The following is a 14,248-nucleotide window of genomic DNA, read 5'->3' on the forward strand; positions in this document are numbered from 1 at the left end:
AAGTGTACAAATCTGGGGTGCAAACCCCGAATTCTTTCCCCATTTTGTACACACTGCTACATGACCAGGCTGGCATCATCAATCAATTTACTTGTCAGGGGAATGATATTTTACATCCCAAAATGGCAAGAGTGTTGTCCTCCTTTCACTCCTCAGCACTGGAGTCAAAGTGGATATACTAAAGCATGTCTGATTAAATAAATGCCTTGAGTTCCTGTGCTGGGAATTCTGAGGGCTACCGGACAAAATGTCAGTCACCCCAAATCACACTTGGGAGCAATCAAACCAGCACTACCCTTCCTATCTAGATACATCATCCTTCGATACTCTCCAAACGCCCTTTCAACTCAACAGCTTTATGATGAAATAGCAAGCGAGGAAAAAAACATGCCCTGCCCTTCTCTTTTCACTCTCCTATTGAACAATCAACACTTTAGATAAAGTGTCGTCCCCCCCCCATGGGCGGCGGGTATAATAGGCCAGGGCAGGCTCTGCCTCCCCTAGTGCAGCCGCCGCTGTGGGACCCAGGTTGCGGGTTTGGTGAGAGAAATTTTTGCTTTTTATTATGCCCTGTGCAGGTTCCAGGACGGCTGTAGAGACACTGTGCGCTATTCAGCTTCCTGGGTTCATCAGTAATCTCCAGGGAGATTACTGATGAACCCAGGATGCTGAGTAACATACTGCCTCCTCAACCGCCCCAGAACCTCCATGGTGCATAGCAAAACCTCAGGTTCTTCTTCCAGAAGAGAGAAGAGGTTTTCAATTTTTGCAGGGCGGCTTGGGGTCTCCAGAGGGGAGGCACAGCTATGGGGGCTCTGGCCAGCCTGGGGCTCCTCTGAGCAGGTTGGGGGGTTCAGGGCTCTGGCTGGTCTGGGCCTCCTCTGGCAGTGTGTGTGTGTGTGCGGGGGGCTCTGACTGCAGAGGGGGCCTCAGGACTCAAGCTGCAGGGGGTCTTGGGGCCATGGGGGGGCAGAGTCTCAGGACTCCAGCTGCTGGGGGGCCCAGGGCTCTGGGAGGTGGAAGGGGTGGAGCCGGGGGCTAGTCTCCCCAAAGTGGAGCTCCACCCACCGCCCAATACTAATCAATCCCTTTGCCAGCCAATATTAGTGGCTCCTCCAGTTCAAAGCTAGGGTTCAGGCAATAACACCCAGCAGGGAAAATTCTTGCCCAAGGCTTAATAAAAGACCTTCAGCAATGGCAAGTCAACTCATGAACTGAGCGAACTGAATTTCTCAGCTGCCCCTCCGTTCTCAGAGGCAAGAGCATCCTGCTGCTCCTCACTCATTCCATCTGGTAGATGTGCTCCACAAAGACCAGACATCAGAGCAGCTAGTGTTTGAGAGGCACTAGGAAGAGGAGAGATCCCTAAAGAGGAAGGGCAGCATCCACCCAGGCAGGGAGGGGAAGAAGAGCTTGATTGACAGTTGACTCCACTGGAGTTGGGTAGGTTCTAAAGGGTCACGTCTCTTTTGCATCAGTCTTGACTAGTCTATATTTGGTACGTTCGAGCCCTGAGTACCTGATTAATCTTTGCTCAGTGGCTGAAGCTTCAAAACCACTTCCCCCACTCCACAGAGGTTGAAAGAGAGAAGGAGCCATTCTCAAGTCTCAGCAAGATTAAAGCCAGAGATGGAGCCAGCTGGCCAACCAGAGGGAGCTGAACTAAGAAGTCCACCCTAAAATAAGTGGGCATCTGAGCACGCAATGCACTTTCCTCCTCCCCTCTACAATAAGACCAAACCCTAATGCTGGCAAAATTTCACTTCACATAAAAAATCAGGATATTTCTAATACAGTACTGGGATAATTCTAACACTCCCAGAACCCCTCACATGTTACCAGCAGGCGCTGGAGAGAAAACTCCAAGCTTGAATAGTATAGGGGTTTCAGCAAAGAGGCAACATCTCATTGCTTTGACAATGAGCCTCTCCAGCACATAAATCATTCCCTCTTCCCCACTCACTGTGCTAGCTTTAATTCCTCAGAAGTCACATGTGTACTGCTATTTTACTGAATGGAATTAGAGAGACTCTCTCATTCACTGAGGTCTGGAGTTCCTGCATACCCTAGAATTTAGAAGAGCCACAGCCACACCCTATATGCAGTGTATAATATGCAGAGTCTTAAAGGTCAAGGGCACCTGAGCTATTCAGTGCAGAGCCGGTTCTAACTCTCACAGCTTGGAATCAAGATACTTTTCCAAGAATGGGAGGATGAGATGGGAACAGCAACAACTCACATAAGTTGGGTCCTTCCCAGGCCTTGAGGTCTTATTCTGTCTGCTTGCCACTGAATCCAGAACTTAGTCAGCTCTGCCCCCAAATGAGGATGAAAAAGAATCCTACCCCAGAAAAACTTACCCCACCAGAAAAAGAGGTCAATGCCCACCACAATATAAAGCCCCTCACAGCTGAGGGGTGAATATGGGGCATGAGTCTCCTGTAACATCACTGACTGGCACAGTCATCCCCCTAGCCCTGTCACACCAACCACACTATTATATCTCAATGCTCTCCCATGCCTAACAGTATCCAGCATGATTATTTACCACCACCCTTACTCATCAACCCCGGCATGATTATTCCCCAATCCCACAGGTAAATCAAGTCCCATTCCAGAGATACTGAACCCCTCAGACCACTCTTGGGTAAAATCTGAGATTAACTGCAGTGAGTGAACCAGATGGGGAGGGGCTGTGTGGGAGTCAAAGGGCATTACTCCTTGGACTTTCCCTTGTATCTTCCAAGTCAATTCTGTTAACTCTCTAAATAATTATTATACATACACTCCTACCATCTTTCCCGGATCCAACAAACTGCTTGTGGCTTTGGTTATCCCCAATACTGAAAACTCTTCCAGATTCATCACAGATACAGAGGTCACATGGGGCCACTATTCACACACAGGGCTAAGGCTCCTGGGCTAAGGCTTGTGTGTTATTCCAAATGTACAAAGACAGCAAGAAGCTGAGAATTGTGGCTCAACAGCTACAAGGCACCTTGCTCTGGCAACTGGATAGGATTCAGTGTATGCCATTTCCTCATCTTGACTGGAAAAGCCAAATAAAATATATCTGAACCCAGTTTAGGTGGTGGGGCTGCTTGGGGGCCACTCTGACACTTAAAAGCACAATTGCAGAGCCCAGACTTTAGATTCGAAAAGGCAGCATCCCCTCTCATCTCTTCAGCAGGCTCCTGACAAGAGATTAACTCCTGTATCAAGTCACCTCACCTCTCCCCCTGCCCAGATTTGACCTCCACACTCAGTCACAGTAGAGTATGGCGCCAATTTGATGTCTTAGGTAGCCCCGAGTCACTTTGTCAGCAGGCCCAGCTCCCCATACCTGGCAAACTATTTGTAACTCACGTGAAGGCAAAGAAGAGGGTGGTGGCTCCCACTAGGAAGATGGCAGCAGCTGAGACTGGGACGTATTTGCTGGGTTTGAATCTCTTTCCAGATGCTGCTGGCATGTTGGAGCTCTGGTGGGTGATCTGCCCTGCAGCATAGCCCAGGCCCAACTGGAGTCAGAATGGACACGAAAAGGGGGAGGGGACCTTTAGAAGGGAGAAGGAGGGGGGCAGAGGGAGAAGATGGGAGGGAGAAGTCGTGGGGGTAAGCAGTTACCCAACTTCCTGAAATATACTTAGAGTGTGTTCCAAATGGAGCAGAAGGAAACAATCCAGAGGAAGGATCCACACAGATCCTTGAAGGGAGAGGCCCAAGAACACAGCCAAGGGATTCCACACTGCCCCCTGAGAGTTTGGGGATGTATGGAAGGAGATTTAAAAAATAAAATGGGAAACTGAATTCCAATTTAAACTACTGCTGGAACACGACAGCTGGGAGCAGCCAAACTCCAGGTGCAAGAAGCACCTCCCCAAGCAGCTTGTGGCAAAGGCTGGCTTCAAAGAGATTTTATAAGTTAGGGTGGGGAAAGTGGCAAATGGAAGTTGCAGACTCTGCAGCAAATGGAGGGAAGCCAAACCGAGGAAGTCTTTTCCACTCTGGTGAGTGCTCCAGGAAAGGTGGCCAACTCAGAAACAGGCCGCCATTAGATTTCTTTGAAAAAACCCACACCAAAATCCCAAAGAAGCCTCCTCTCCTTTTCCTTTTTAATCTCTTCCTGGTGTCCAGCAGTCCCCTTCAGTCACTGCTCAGGTGGATGGGGTTATCCTGAAACAATGTGCTTGTCTTCCTCACACTGCTTGGCCCTCTCCTCCCCCTCACCCGAGGCAGTTACAGAAACACACACTCTGATTTCACCAGGATCTGAGGCTGGCTAGCGGTGGTTGTTTAATTTTATTTATTTCTCTCTTGACGGCTAAAGCCGGGTAACAGCTGGTGCGAGGTTGAGCTGTAAATCCTTTTCTTTGAAAGGGGGGGTTGGAGGGTGAAGTCAGTTGGCTTGTGTGTTTTCGTCTTCTTCCTATTTGTTTCCTTTTGTATGACACTCAAAACTCTAGCTTCCACTTGGTTTTTATGAACAAAATTGAATTTCAAATCCTTTCTGTAGTGATGGTGTCCACAAAATCCTGGGCAGATGAGGTAAGACTTGAAGGTTTTCAGACAATTCTGTTAAAACTGCAGAATGCAACTGATAATTAAAACAATGATGACTGGGTCCTTCTCACCCATGGCCTGGGTATCTAAGTCTGTTCCAAGCTGCTCCATTTTCACCTCCCTCCCGCATAGAAAACCATTCCTCAATCCATATTTGTTTAAAAAAAACATATAAAATAATTAAAACTTGACATCTGGAACTCCACACTTTATCTAGAAGAAAAAAAAAATCAAATTAACATGGGAATTCAGGAAAAATAATCATTTAACATATATTTAATATTAATAATGCACTCTGCACCTTCAAGGTATTGTATAAGCATTAGTGTGAAGAGGAAGACATGGACTAGAGGTCTTAGAACCAGGTTGGGGATCAAGAGATGTTGAGTTCTCAGCCAACTCTGACACAGACTCATTCTATGGGCTTAGGCATGTCACTTAATATCTCTGAGACTCAGTTTCTACATCTGCATAATTGGGATAAGGATACATAACTCTCATTGAGAGATAAACTGTTATTTTTAGTTAATAAATACTCACACTTTTGGTCTTCAACATCACTTTCCATGCTCAAGAAGCTTCACAATCATTCACTAACTAAGCAGTTTCAGGTAAGTATTATCCTCATTTTATTGTTAAGAAAACTGAGGCTCAAAAGTTGAGCAACTTGTCCCAGACCACAGGAGTCAATGACAGAGCAGAAATGAGAACTCAGGACATTCTGGCTTCTTGTCCTATGCTCAAGTTTTTTCTAGACTATTACAATTAAAGGACCCCTAGCCCCAGCTAGAGTTGTGCTCAGATGGAGTGAAGGGGATAGATAATCAGAAGTTTTAATTCTTTGCTGGGAAGGCAGGAAGGAAATGGGAAACAACCCCACAGGATCTTATCACCATCCCTCAAAGCAGGGCAAGAGATGCCCACAGAAAAACCCAGCCCTGTTGAGTGTTGAACACATTTACACTTGACTGCTTTGCATGAAGAAGAGTGCAGTTCTCACAAGAAAGCCCTAGTTAGTCTATTAGGCCACGGAAAAGGAGGTCTGACCTATGATCTAACTTGAGTGAGGGAGTCAAATTCCTTCTCCAAAATACAAAATGGAGGGGGGGGCGGGGAACAAGCTTCTCTCTGGAAATAAAATCAAGAGGTAGCAACCTGCACAAGAAGTCAAGAGCCAGTGAACCCATCACAGCTCAGGAACAACCTGAGCACAGGTTATATTTAATTGATTATTGTGGTTATAGCAACTCTGCTCAGTTCCAACTTTATTTGTAATGCATTCTCTACTCCACTAGTTCACTGTTTTATCATGATGCCTTTATTATTACATTAGGTAGCAAAATACAGAGCTGTAATAACTGTTCTCATTTTTCTACTTTAAATAAGCCATGTCTTTCATTTCTCTCAATCTCTCTTTTTTAGGTGAATTTTAGTGGTGACTAAATATGACAGATTGATATTCCTGGAGCTTGAAAGAACTACAGTACAACAAAAAAGATGTATTCTAATTACTAAAGTTAATTAGAACACAGACTAAACCAGTTAAGAGTTAACACAAGGGTTGAAGTATCCACTCATTCAATTGCCAGAGCAGAGTAAGAAATCTTTCCAAGTGATGAGGGCTTTAGGCTTTTGGTTTCTGCAGAATCTAATCTTAAATTTTTAAAATCAAAGTTTCCAGCCTGCACGATTGAAAGAAAACCTTTCCAAATGTGACTCTGCAAAACTGTGGTTTCTGAGTCTGCAGACAACTCCAATTTCACTCTACTGTTGCTCTTGCCTGTCCCAACCAGCAGCAGAGTGAAACTGACAAGATTGGTCATTTTCACAGCTACTATGCAGAACTTCTTGGCAGAAGCATCTTATCAATTTCATTCTGATGTTTCTGAGAGAAATACTGAACTGTAACAGAGGCAGGCACTCAGTTTCGCCACAAGCGAGGAGAACCTAAAACACAGAGGAACAGAGAAAGCTTTACAAAGGTGATCACTGTGATGTTGTTATCACAGAGCATGTAGAGAGACAATAGATCTAGTATGAATTAACTCACAATCATCTTAGTGGTGTGTTAACTCTGAAGTTTATTTAGGACAACAATGACAACACTGCAAACTATGTCACTAACTGAGTGCCTTAACTAACAATCAATGAGCTAACATGCTTATCTACTGTAACAGGACAGCCAACACATCTGGGGAGCGATACTTCAGTGGTTTGAGCATTGGCCTGCTAAACCCAGGGTTGAGAGTTCAATCCTTGAGGAGGCCATTTAGGGATCTGGGGCAAAAATTGGGATTGGTCCTGCTTTGAGCAGGGGGTTGGACTAGATGACCTCCTGAGGTCCCTTCCAACCCTGATAGTCTATGATTCTACATTTGAAAGGACGTTCCACTGAAATAAGGTTGCAAATTTTAAAGCTGCATACAAATAAGTGTTCTATCAGACTTTGGGAGTTGATTTTGTTTTTAAGGTCTTCCACATAGGCCTATGTCCCCCTTTCCCCTGCACAGAGTAATCACTGTTCTGCTTTGTCCAATCTCTCATCTCCAGCTGCTCCTATTTTCTCATCCAACCCAATCACTCAGCACTGAGCATTTCATCTTCCCTTCCAATCCTTCTCCACTGCCTCTCTCTTCTATCCTAACTGGCAACTCCACTGTCAGTTTCCCCAGCTCACTACCACAGCAGCATCTTCAGCTCTTCCCTCCACATCCTGTTTCTTCCTCTCTGATATCACCAGGATCTGCCCTTTCCTCGCTAACCCCACTACCCGCACCTTTTGCCACATCTTGTTCATCTCTCACCTCCATTTCTGGGACCTTCTTCTCTCACACCTCTCACCTTTCCCCCTTTAGGCCACCATTATGCCTCCATTATTTCTCATTCTTCTCTCCACCTCATCAAATTCAAGCTCTCTCTTCTCATCTGCAAGATCCCTACTCACCTATTCTAATTTCGTCCTCTTCTCACACCCACTTATTCCTTATAGCTCCTCCCAATGTTCTCTCATTACTCCTCCTTTTTATCCCCTCTTCCTCCTCAGCTTTGGGACTTCCACTATACTTCCTCTTAGATGCCCGAACAGTTTCACTCTTGCTGTTTGTCAGGAGCCCCGTCTCTCCTTATAATCCATTTCTCTGAGAAATCTTTCCCATTGTGCTTTCCTCCCCACAAGTGTCTCTACCCCTTGTCTGAACTGCTGCCCTGTATCTCATCACTCCTAGACTAGCAGACCAACAGGGCAAGGAATGCAACTTACTCTATTCTTTGTAAAGAACAGTGCACATTCACCATGCTAGAGAAACAATCTGTAATGATTTCACAACATTTCACTACTTATTTACATTGCCACTGCTAATCACTGCAGTTTCTGTTTAAGTCCCTGTAACACAATGGTACAAACATTACAAGTTTCCCCATGCTTCATCTTTGCCCTGGGGAGATTAGCTTACTGGGGAGGAGAGGGGAGTTGTGTCTCCATGACCAATTCCATAGACTGCATTGTTTTGCCAAATACAGTGGTGGTTTGCGTGATGTGGTTATCTATCCCAGTGCAAATTAAAACAAAAATCTCAACTCAGTATACTTGCAATAGGCCACCAAATAACCAGCACACTTAGACTATAAGTTCTCTGGGATAGGGACCACCTTTTTGTTCCGTGTTTGTACAGCACTTTGAACAATGGGGTTCTGGTCCATGATAAGGGCTCCTAGGTGCTACATTAAAACAAATAATAAATAATAGGGCTAGAGCTTTTTGTAACTACTATCCCAAGAGCACATCCAAAACAGCAACTTACAGAGGAAAGGCCCTGTACACAATTCCCGACCCCCTCAGCCATCCAGTCTACCCTTGTTCAGTGTAAACCTACAACTCATTTGGAGAAGTTAAACCCCTAAAATGCACTTTTTTCATTGTCCTCTACCTTTGTACCCCACGAAATGCCTGTTAAAGTTATTTCATTTCTGACTAGAGATGCACTGGCCAGCCCAGGAGATCAGCCTCTCCCTTCCACTGGAATCTGAATTGATAATTTTATTAAAATAAAGAAGATAGTCACATATTGACCCCATTCCATTTTTAAATTCATCATACAAACTTAAGAATTTCAACTATCCCCATATTGATTGGGTACATGTCACCTCAGGACGGGATACACAGATAAAGTTTCTTGTCACCTTAAATGACTGCTTCTTGGAGTAGCTAGTCCTGGAACCCACAAGAGGAGTGGTAATTAGGGCAACAAAAATGATTAGGGGTCTGGAACACATGACTTATGAGGAGAGGCTGAGGGAGCTGGGATTGTTTAGTCTGCAGAAGAGAAGAATGAGGGGGGATTTGATAGCTGCTTTCAACTACCTGAAAGGGGGTTCCAAAGAGGATGGCTCTAGACTGTTCTCAATGGTAGCAGATGACAGAACGAGGAGTAATGGTCTCAAGTTGCAGTGGGGGAGGTTTACATTGGATATTAGGAAAAACTTTTTCACTAAGAGGGTGGTGAAACACTGGAATGCGTTACCTAGGAAGGTGGTAGAATCTCCTTCCTTAGAGGTTTTTAAGGTCAGGCTTGACAAAGCCCTGGCTGGGATGATTTAACTGGGAATTGGTCCTGCTTTGAGCAGGGGGTTGGACTAGATGACCTTCTGGGGTCCCTTCCAACCCTGATATTCTATGATTCTAATTCTTGATTTAGTCCTAAATCAACAGGATCTGGTCCAAGAGGTGAATATAGCTGGACCGCTTGGTAATAGTGACCATAATATAATTAAATTTAACATCCAGGTGGTGGGGAAAAAAATCACAACAACCCAACACTGTAGCATTTAATTTCAGAAATTACACAAAATGAGGTTAGTTAAACAGAAATTAAAAGGTACAGCGCTAAAAGTGAAATCCCTGCAAGCCGCATGGAAACTTTTTAAAGACACCATAATAGAGGCTCAACTTAAATGTATACCCCAAATTAAAAAACATAATAAGATAACCAAAAAGTGTCACCAGTGGCTAAACAACAAAGTAAAAAAAAGCAGTGAGAGGTAAAAAGGCATCCTTTAAAAAGTGGAAGTTAAATTCTGGTGAGGAAAATAGTAAGGCAAGTTAAATGTAACAATATAATCAGGAAGGCCAAAAAAGAAGAACAGCTAGCCAAAGACTCAAAAAGTAATAGCAAACAAATTTTTAAGTATATCAGAAGCAGGAAGCCTGCTAAACAAGCAGTGGGGCCACTGGATGATCAAGATGCTAAAAGAGCACTCAAGGACAATAAGGCCATTACAGAGAAACTAAATGAATTATTTGCATCCGTCTTCACAGCTGAGGATGTGAGGGAGATTCCCAAACCTGAGCCAATCTTTTTAGGTGACAAATCTGAGGAATTGTCCCAGATTGAGGTGTCGTTAGAGGTGGTTTTGGAATAAAATGATAAACTAAACAGTAATAAGTAAGGCTACATTTTAGTCATGGGTATTTTTAGTAAAAGTCATGGACAGGTCAGGGGAAGTAAACAAAAATTCACAGCCCGCGACCTGTCCATGACTTCCTGACTAAATCTGGGGGGAGAGCAGCCTGAGTGGGCCCACAGATGCTGGGGGAGGGTGCTACGGATGATGGCGGGGGGGGGGGGGGGGGGCGCAGCCCTGGACCCCTGCTGGTGCTGGGTGGGGGAGGGCAGGCAAGCAGCAGCACACAGCCTGGCCGAGATCCGTGCTTAGAGTGACCAGATGTCCCGATTTTTTAGGGACAGTCCCAATATTTGGGGCTTTTTTTTAATATGCCTCCTATTACCCCCCACCCCGTCCCATTTTTTCACACTTGCTATCTGGTCACCCTATCCATGCTGGTGCTGCGGGGAGGGATTGGCGGGGCCAGCAGATTCCCTACCTGGCTCCGTGCTTCCCTGGAAGCGGCGATATCTCCCTCGCCCACCTCCGAGGTGGAGGCATTGCCAGGCAGTTCTGCGCACTGCCCCAGCCCAGAGTGCCAGCTTTGCAGCTCCCACTGACCGGGAACCATGCCCAGTGGGAGCTGCGGGGGCGGTGCCTGCAAGCAGAGGCAGCGCCCAGAGCTGCCTGGCCACGCCTCCGCCTAGGAGCTGAGCAAGGGGGATGCCAGGCGCACTGGTCACTGCAGAAGCCACGGAAAGTCACGGAATCCGTGACTTCTGTAACCTTTGTGACAAACTTGCAGCCTTAGTAATAAGTCACCAGGACCAGATGGCATTCACTCAAGAGTTCTGAAGGAACTCAAATGTAAAATTGCAGAACTACTAACTGTAGTCTATAACCTGTCATTTAAATCTGCTTCTGCACCAAATGATTGGAGGATAGTTTATGTGATGCCAATTTTTAAAAAGGGCTCCAGATGTGATCCCAGCAATTACAGGCCAGTAAGCCTGACTTCAGTACCGGGCAAACTGGTTGAAACTATAATAAAAAACAATATTGTGAGACACATAGATGAACATAATTTGTTGGGGAAGAGTCAACATGGTTTTTGTAAAGGGAAATCATGCCTCACCAATCTACTAGAATTCTCTGAGGGGGTCAACAAGGGGGATCCAGTGGATATACTGTACTTAGATTTTCAGAAAGCCTTTGACCAAGTCCCTCAGCAAAGGCTCTTAAGCAAAGTAAGCTGTCATGGGATAAGAGGGAAGGTCCTCTCATGGTTTGGTAAAACTGGTTAAAAGATAGGAAACAAAGGGTAGGAATAAATGGTCATTTTTCAGAATGGAGAGAGGTAAATAGTGGTGTTCCCCAGGGGTGTGTACTGGGCCCAGTCCTATTCAATATATTCATAAATGATCTGGAAAAAGGGGTAAACAGTGAAGTGGCAAAATTTGCAGATGATACAAAATTACCAGGCGAACTGTGAAGAGCTACAAAAGGATCTCTCAAAACTGAGTGACTGGGCAACAAAATGGCAGATGAAATTCAATGTTGATAAATGCAAAATAATGCACATTAGAAAATATAATCCCAACTATACATATAAAATGATGGGGTCTAAATCAGTTGTTACCCCACAAGAAAGAGATCTTGGAGTCATGGATAGTTCTCTGAAAACATCCGCTCAATGTGCAGCGGTAGTCAAAAAAAGCTAACAATGTGAGGAACCATTAGGAAAGGGATAGTTAATAAGACATAAAATATCATAATGCCACTATATAAAGTCATGGTATGCCCATACCTTGAATACTGCATGCAGTTCTGGTTGCCTATCTATCTATATATATATGAATTGTAAAAGGTACAGAGAAGGGCAACAAAAATTATTAGGGGTATGGAGCAGCTTCCATATGAGAGAGATTAAAAAGACTGGGACACTGTTCAGCTTGGAAAAGAGATGACTAAGGGAGGAATAGGAAAGAGATCTATAAAATCACGAATGGTGTGGAGAAAGTGAATAGGGAAGTGTTATTTACCCCTTCATATGACACAAGAATCAGGGGTCACCTGATGAAATTAATAGGCAGCATGTTTAAAACAAACAAAAGGAACACACTGTCAACCTGTGGAACTGATTGCCAAGGAATGTCATGAAGGCCAAAACTATAACCGTGTTCAAAAAACAATTAGATAAGTTAATAGAGGATAGGTCCATCAATCTCTATTAACCAAGGTGGTTAAGCCTCTGACTGCCAGATGCTGGGACTGGGTGTCAGGGAATGGCTCACTTTCTTCACTTCACAGGAATGCCCTGTTCTTTTTATTCCCTCTGAAGTGCCTGGCATTGGCCACAGTCAGAGGACAGTAGAGTGGGCTAGATGGACCATTGGTCTGACCAAGTTTGGCTGTTCTTTTGTAAGGAAAAGGTTTTATTGGCATGAGTTTAAGATGAGTGTTACCAATGAGTTGTGAAGCTCTTCATATGTGTGTGTGTCTGATATTTTGTGTATTCTGATACCTGCTTTGAAGAAACACCCCAAAATAAAACTTTAATACATTAAACTTCACCCAGCCCACCCTATCACTTGTGGATTCAGGGAAAAAGGCCTTTTTCATATTTACAAGGTTTGCTTACAGGTGATTGTTTGTAATAAATGGTTTCATCTAGAACTTCCTGTTTTCACTCACATGTGAATGTCACTGAACAGTATTATTTTAGACTGAAATTTTATATGCTTGATCTTGGTCTAAAATTATTTTTTCTAGAGTAAAAAATGTAACTAGGTCTAGACTAGGATTTAAAGCGGTGTGATGTTAGATTGAGTTAGGTAGCTGGATCTAATTAAAGTTTTAGAAGGTGTAACCTCACACCTTTAAATCCTCGGCTGGACAAGGTCTGTTTTTTGGGAGTTCACACCTCTAGGGAAGCATAGTCCATATGTTCATTGTTGCAGCCACTGATTGGTGCTTCTGATAGGCAGTCTGACTGTGTGGATACGACTGAGGCAGGAGATGTGGGTTTTATTCCTGACTCTGCAACTGGAGTCACTGTGACATCTTGGGCAAGACATTTCACCTCTATGCCTTATCTATAAAGTGGGGATAATACTTGCTCTCCTTTGTAAAGCACTTTGAGATCTGTGGATGGAAAGCAGGGCTATATGGGTTTACTAGTAGTAGCAGCAGCAGCTAGGCCAGCATGTTGGCATTAAGCAGGCACCAATTTGGTGCTTGTTACCTCTGGAGTAAGACTTTTGCCCCTCCTTTTCCTTTTTCTCTTCTTTTAAAAAAAATATAGAAAATGAAATGCATAACACTACCTCCCGTGCAAAGTTTAGGTCTTATAGTAGGCACTGCACATAAAGAAATGCAAAAATAAAAGTTGTTCCTCCCAACCCAAAGCAACATTAACAGCTTGTGTGTAATATTTTCTATTCAGTGCTTTTTTAACATATTCTCTTTAAGAAGAAAAACAGGAGAAGAGAACTGATTAAATGATAAGCTCTTTGATACAGGGACTTTTTTTTGGTTTGTTATTTAATTACAGTGACTAGCCCAACAGGGCGCTGAGTCCTCATTGGGCTAACTGGAGGCTAACTCAGTACAAACAAGATATTTCATATGAACAGTGTGCCCAAGTTAATGTTGCTACAGGAATCTTAATATATTTCCTGACTGATTTTGAGCTGTACGGCCCTACAGTTGCATTAATACAGGATTAATTTTGCATTTAACTTTGTTCATTTTAATCTGTAGGTTACATCTGAATCTATCTATATATTTGTCATTAATGAAAAGATGCCTTTCACTTACCCAGGTACTGTAATGTCAAGGCCCTTCACTTTCAGTTTTTATTTTGTTCAAGATTTCTCAGGAATTTCTCAATGTTTATTATAAAAATTTTAAAGTGTCTGAAAATCAGTGCAAAGAAATTAACTTCACTTTTTGGGGTAATACTGAGATGAATATTACGGAATGGGAGGACAGAAAAAGCAACAAATAGAGAAAAGTAAAGGTATTGAAAGTAAAAGCAGTTTAATGCTGTGGTGTATTTTAGGAACTGCCCATTAACAGTAAGTACACATATGCACACATGCGGGTTTTTGTGGCTCTTCCACTACTTTGCTTTACATTTATACTTAGACTAATTTATTATTAACATAAATACACCTACATCTAATGCACTGGATTTCCTTAAAATAATCAGGAATTTCATGTGCTTAAGTGGTACAAATTTCAGGTGAATATTGGTAAAAAAACAACAAATAGCTTTTGTAAAATCTGTGAATTTTTGGTAAAA

General features: G+C 43.6%; 1 protein-coding gene across 3 annotated transcripts in view; it reads right to left on the reverse strand.

The window, feature by feature from the left end:
• Nucleotides 1-14,248, reverse strand: part of ZDHHC5 (zDHHC palmitoyltransferase 5) — a 43,604-nt gene that overhangs the window by 25,574 nt on the left and 3,782 nt on the right. For all 3 annotated transcript variants that reach the window (XR_012159282.2, XM_073346758.2, XM_073346759.2), the window contains one exon: nt 3,367-4,773. Coding sequence is in view for 2 of the 3 variants with exons in the window: in XM_073346758.2 (XP_073202859.2) it covers nt 3,367-3,470 (104 nt within the window). In the remaining variant the exon portion in view is untranslated. The remainder of the gene's footprint in view (nt 1-3,366; nt 4,774-14,248) is intronic.

This window comes from Lepidochelys kempii, chromosome 6 (assembly GCF_965140285.1).
Source record: "Lepidochelys kempii isolate rLepKem1 chromosome 6, rLepKem1.hap1, whole genome shotgun sequence".
In the NCBI taxonomy this organism is placed as follows: domain Eukaryota; kingdom Metazoa; phylum Chordata; order Testudines; family Cheloniidae; genus Lepidochelys; species Lepidochelys kempii.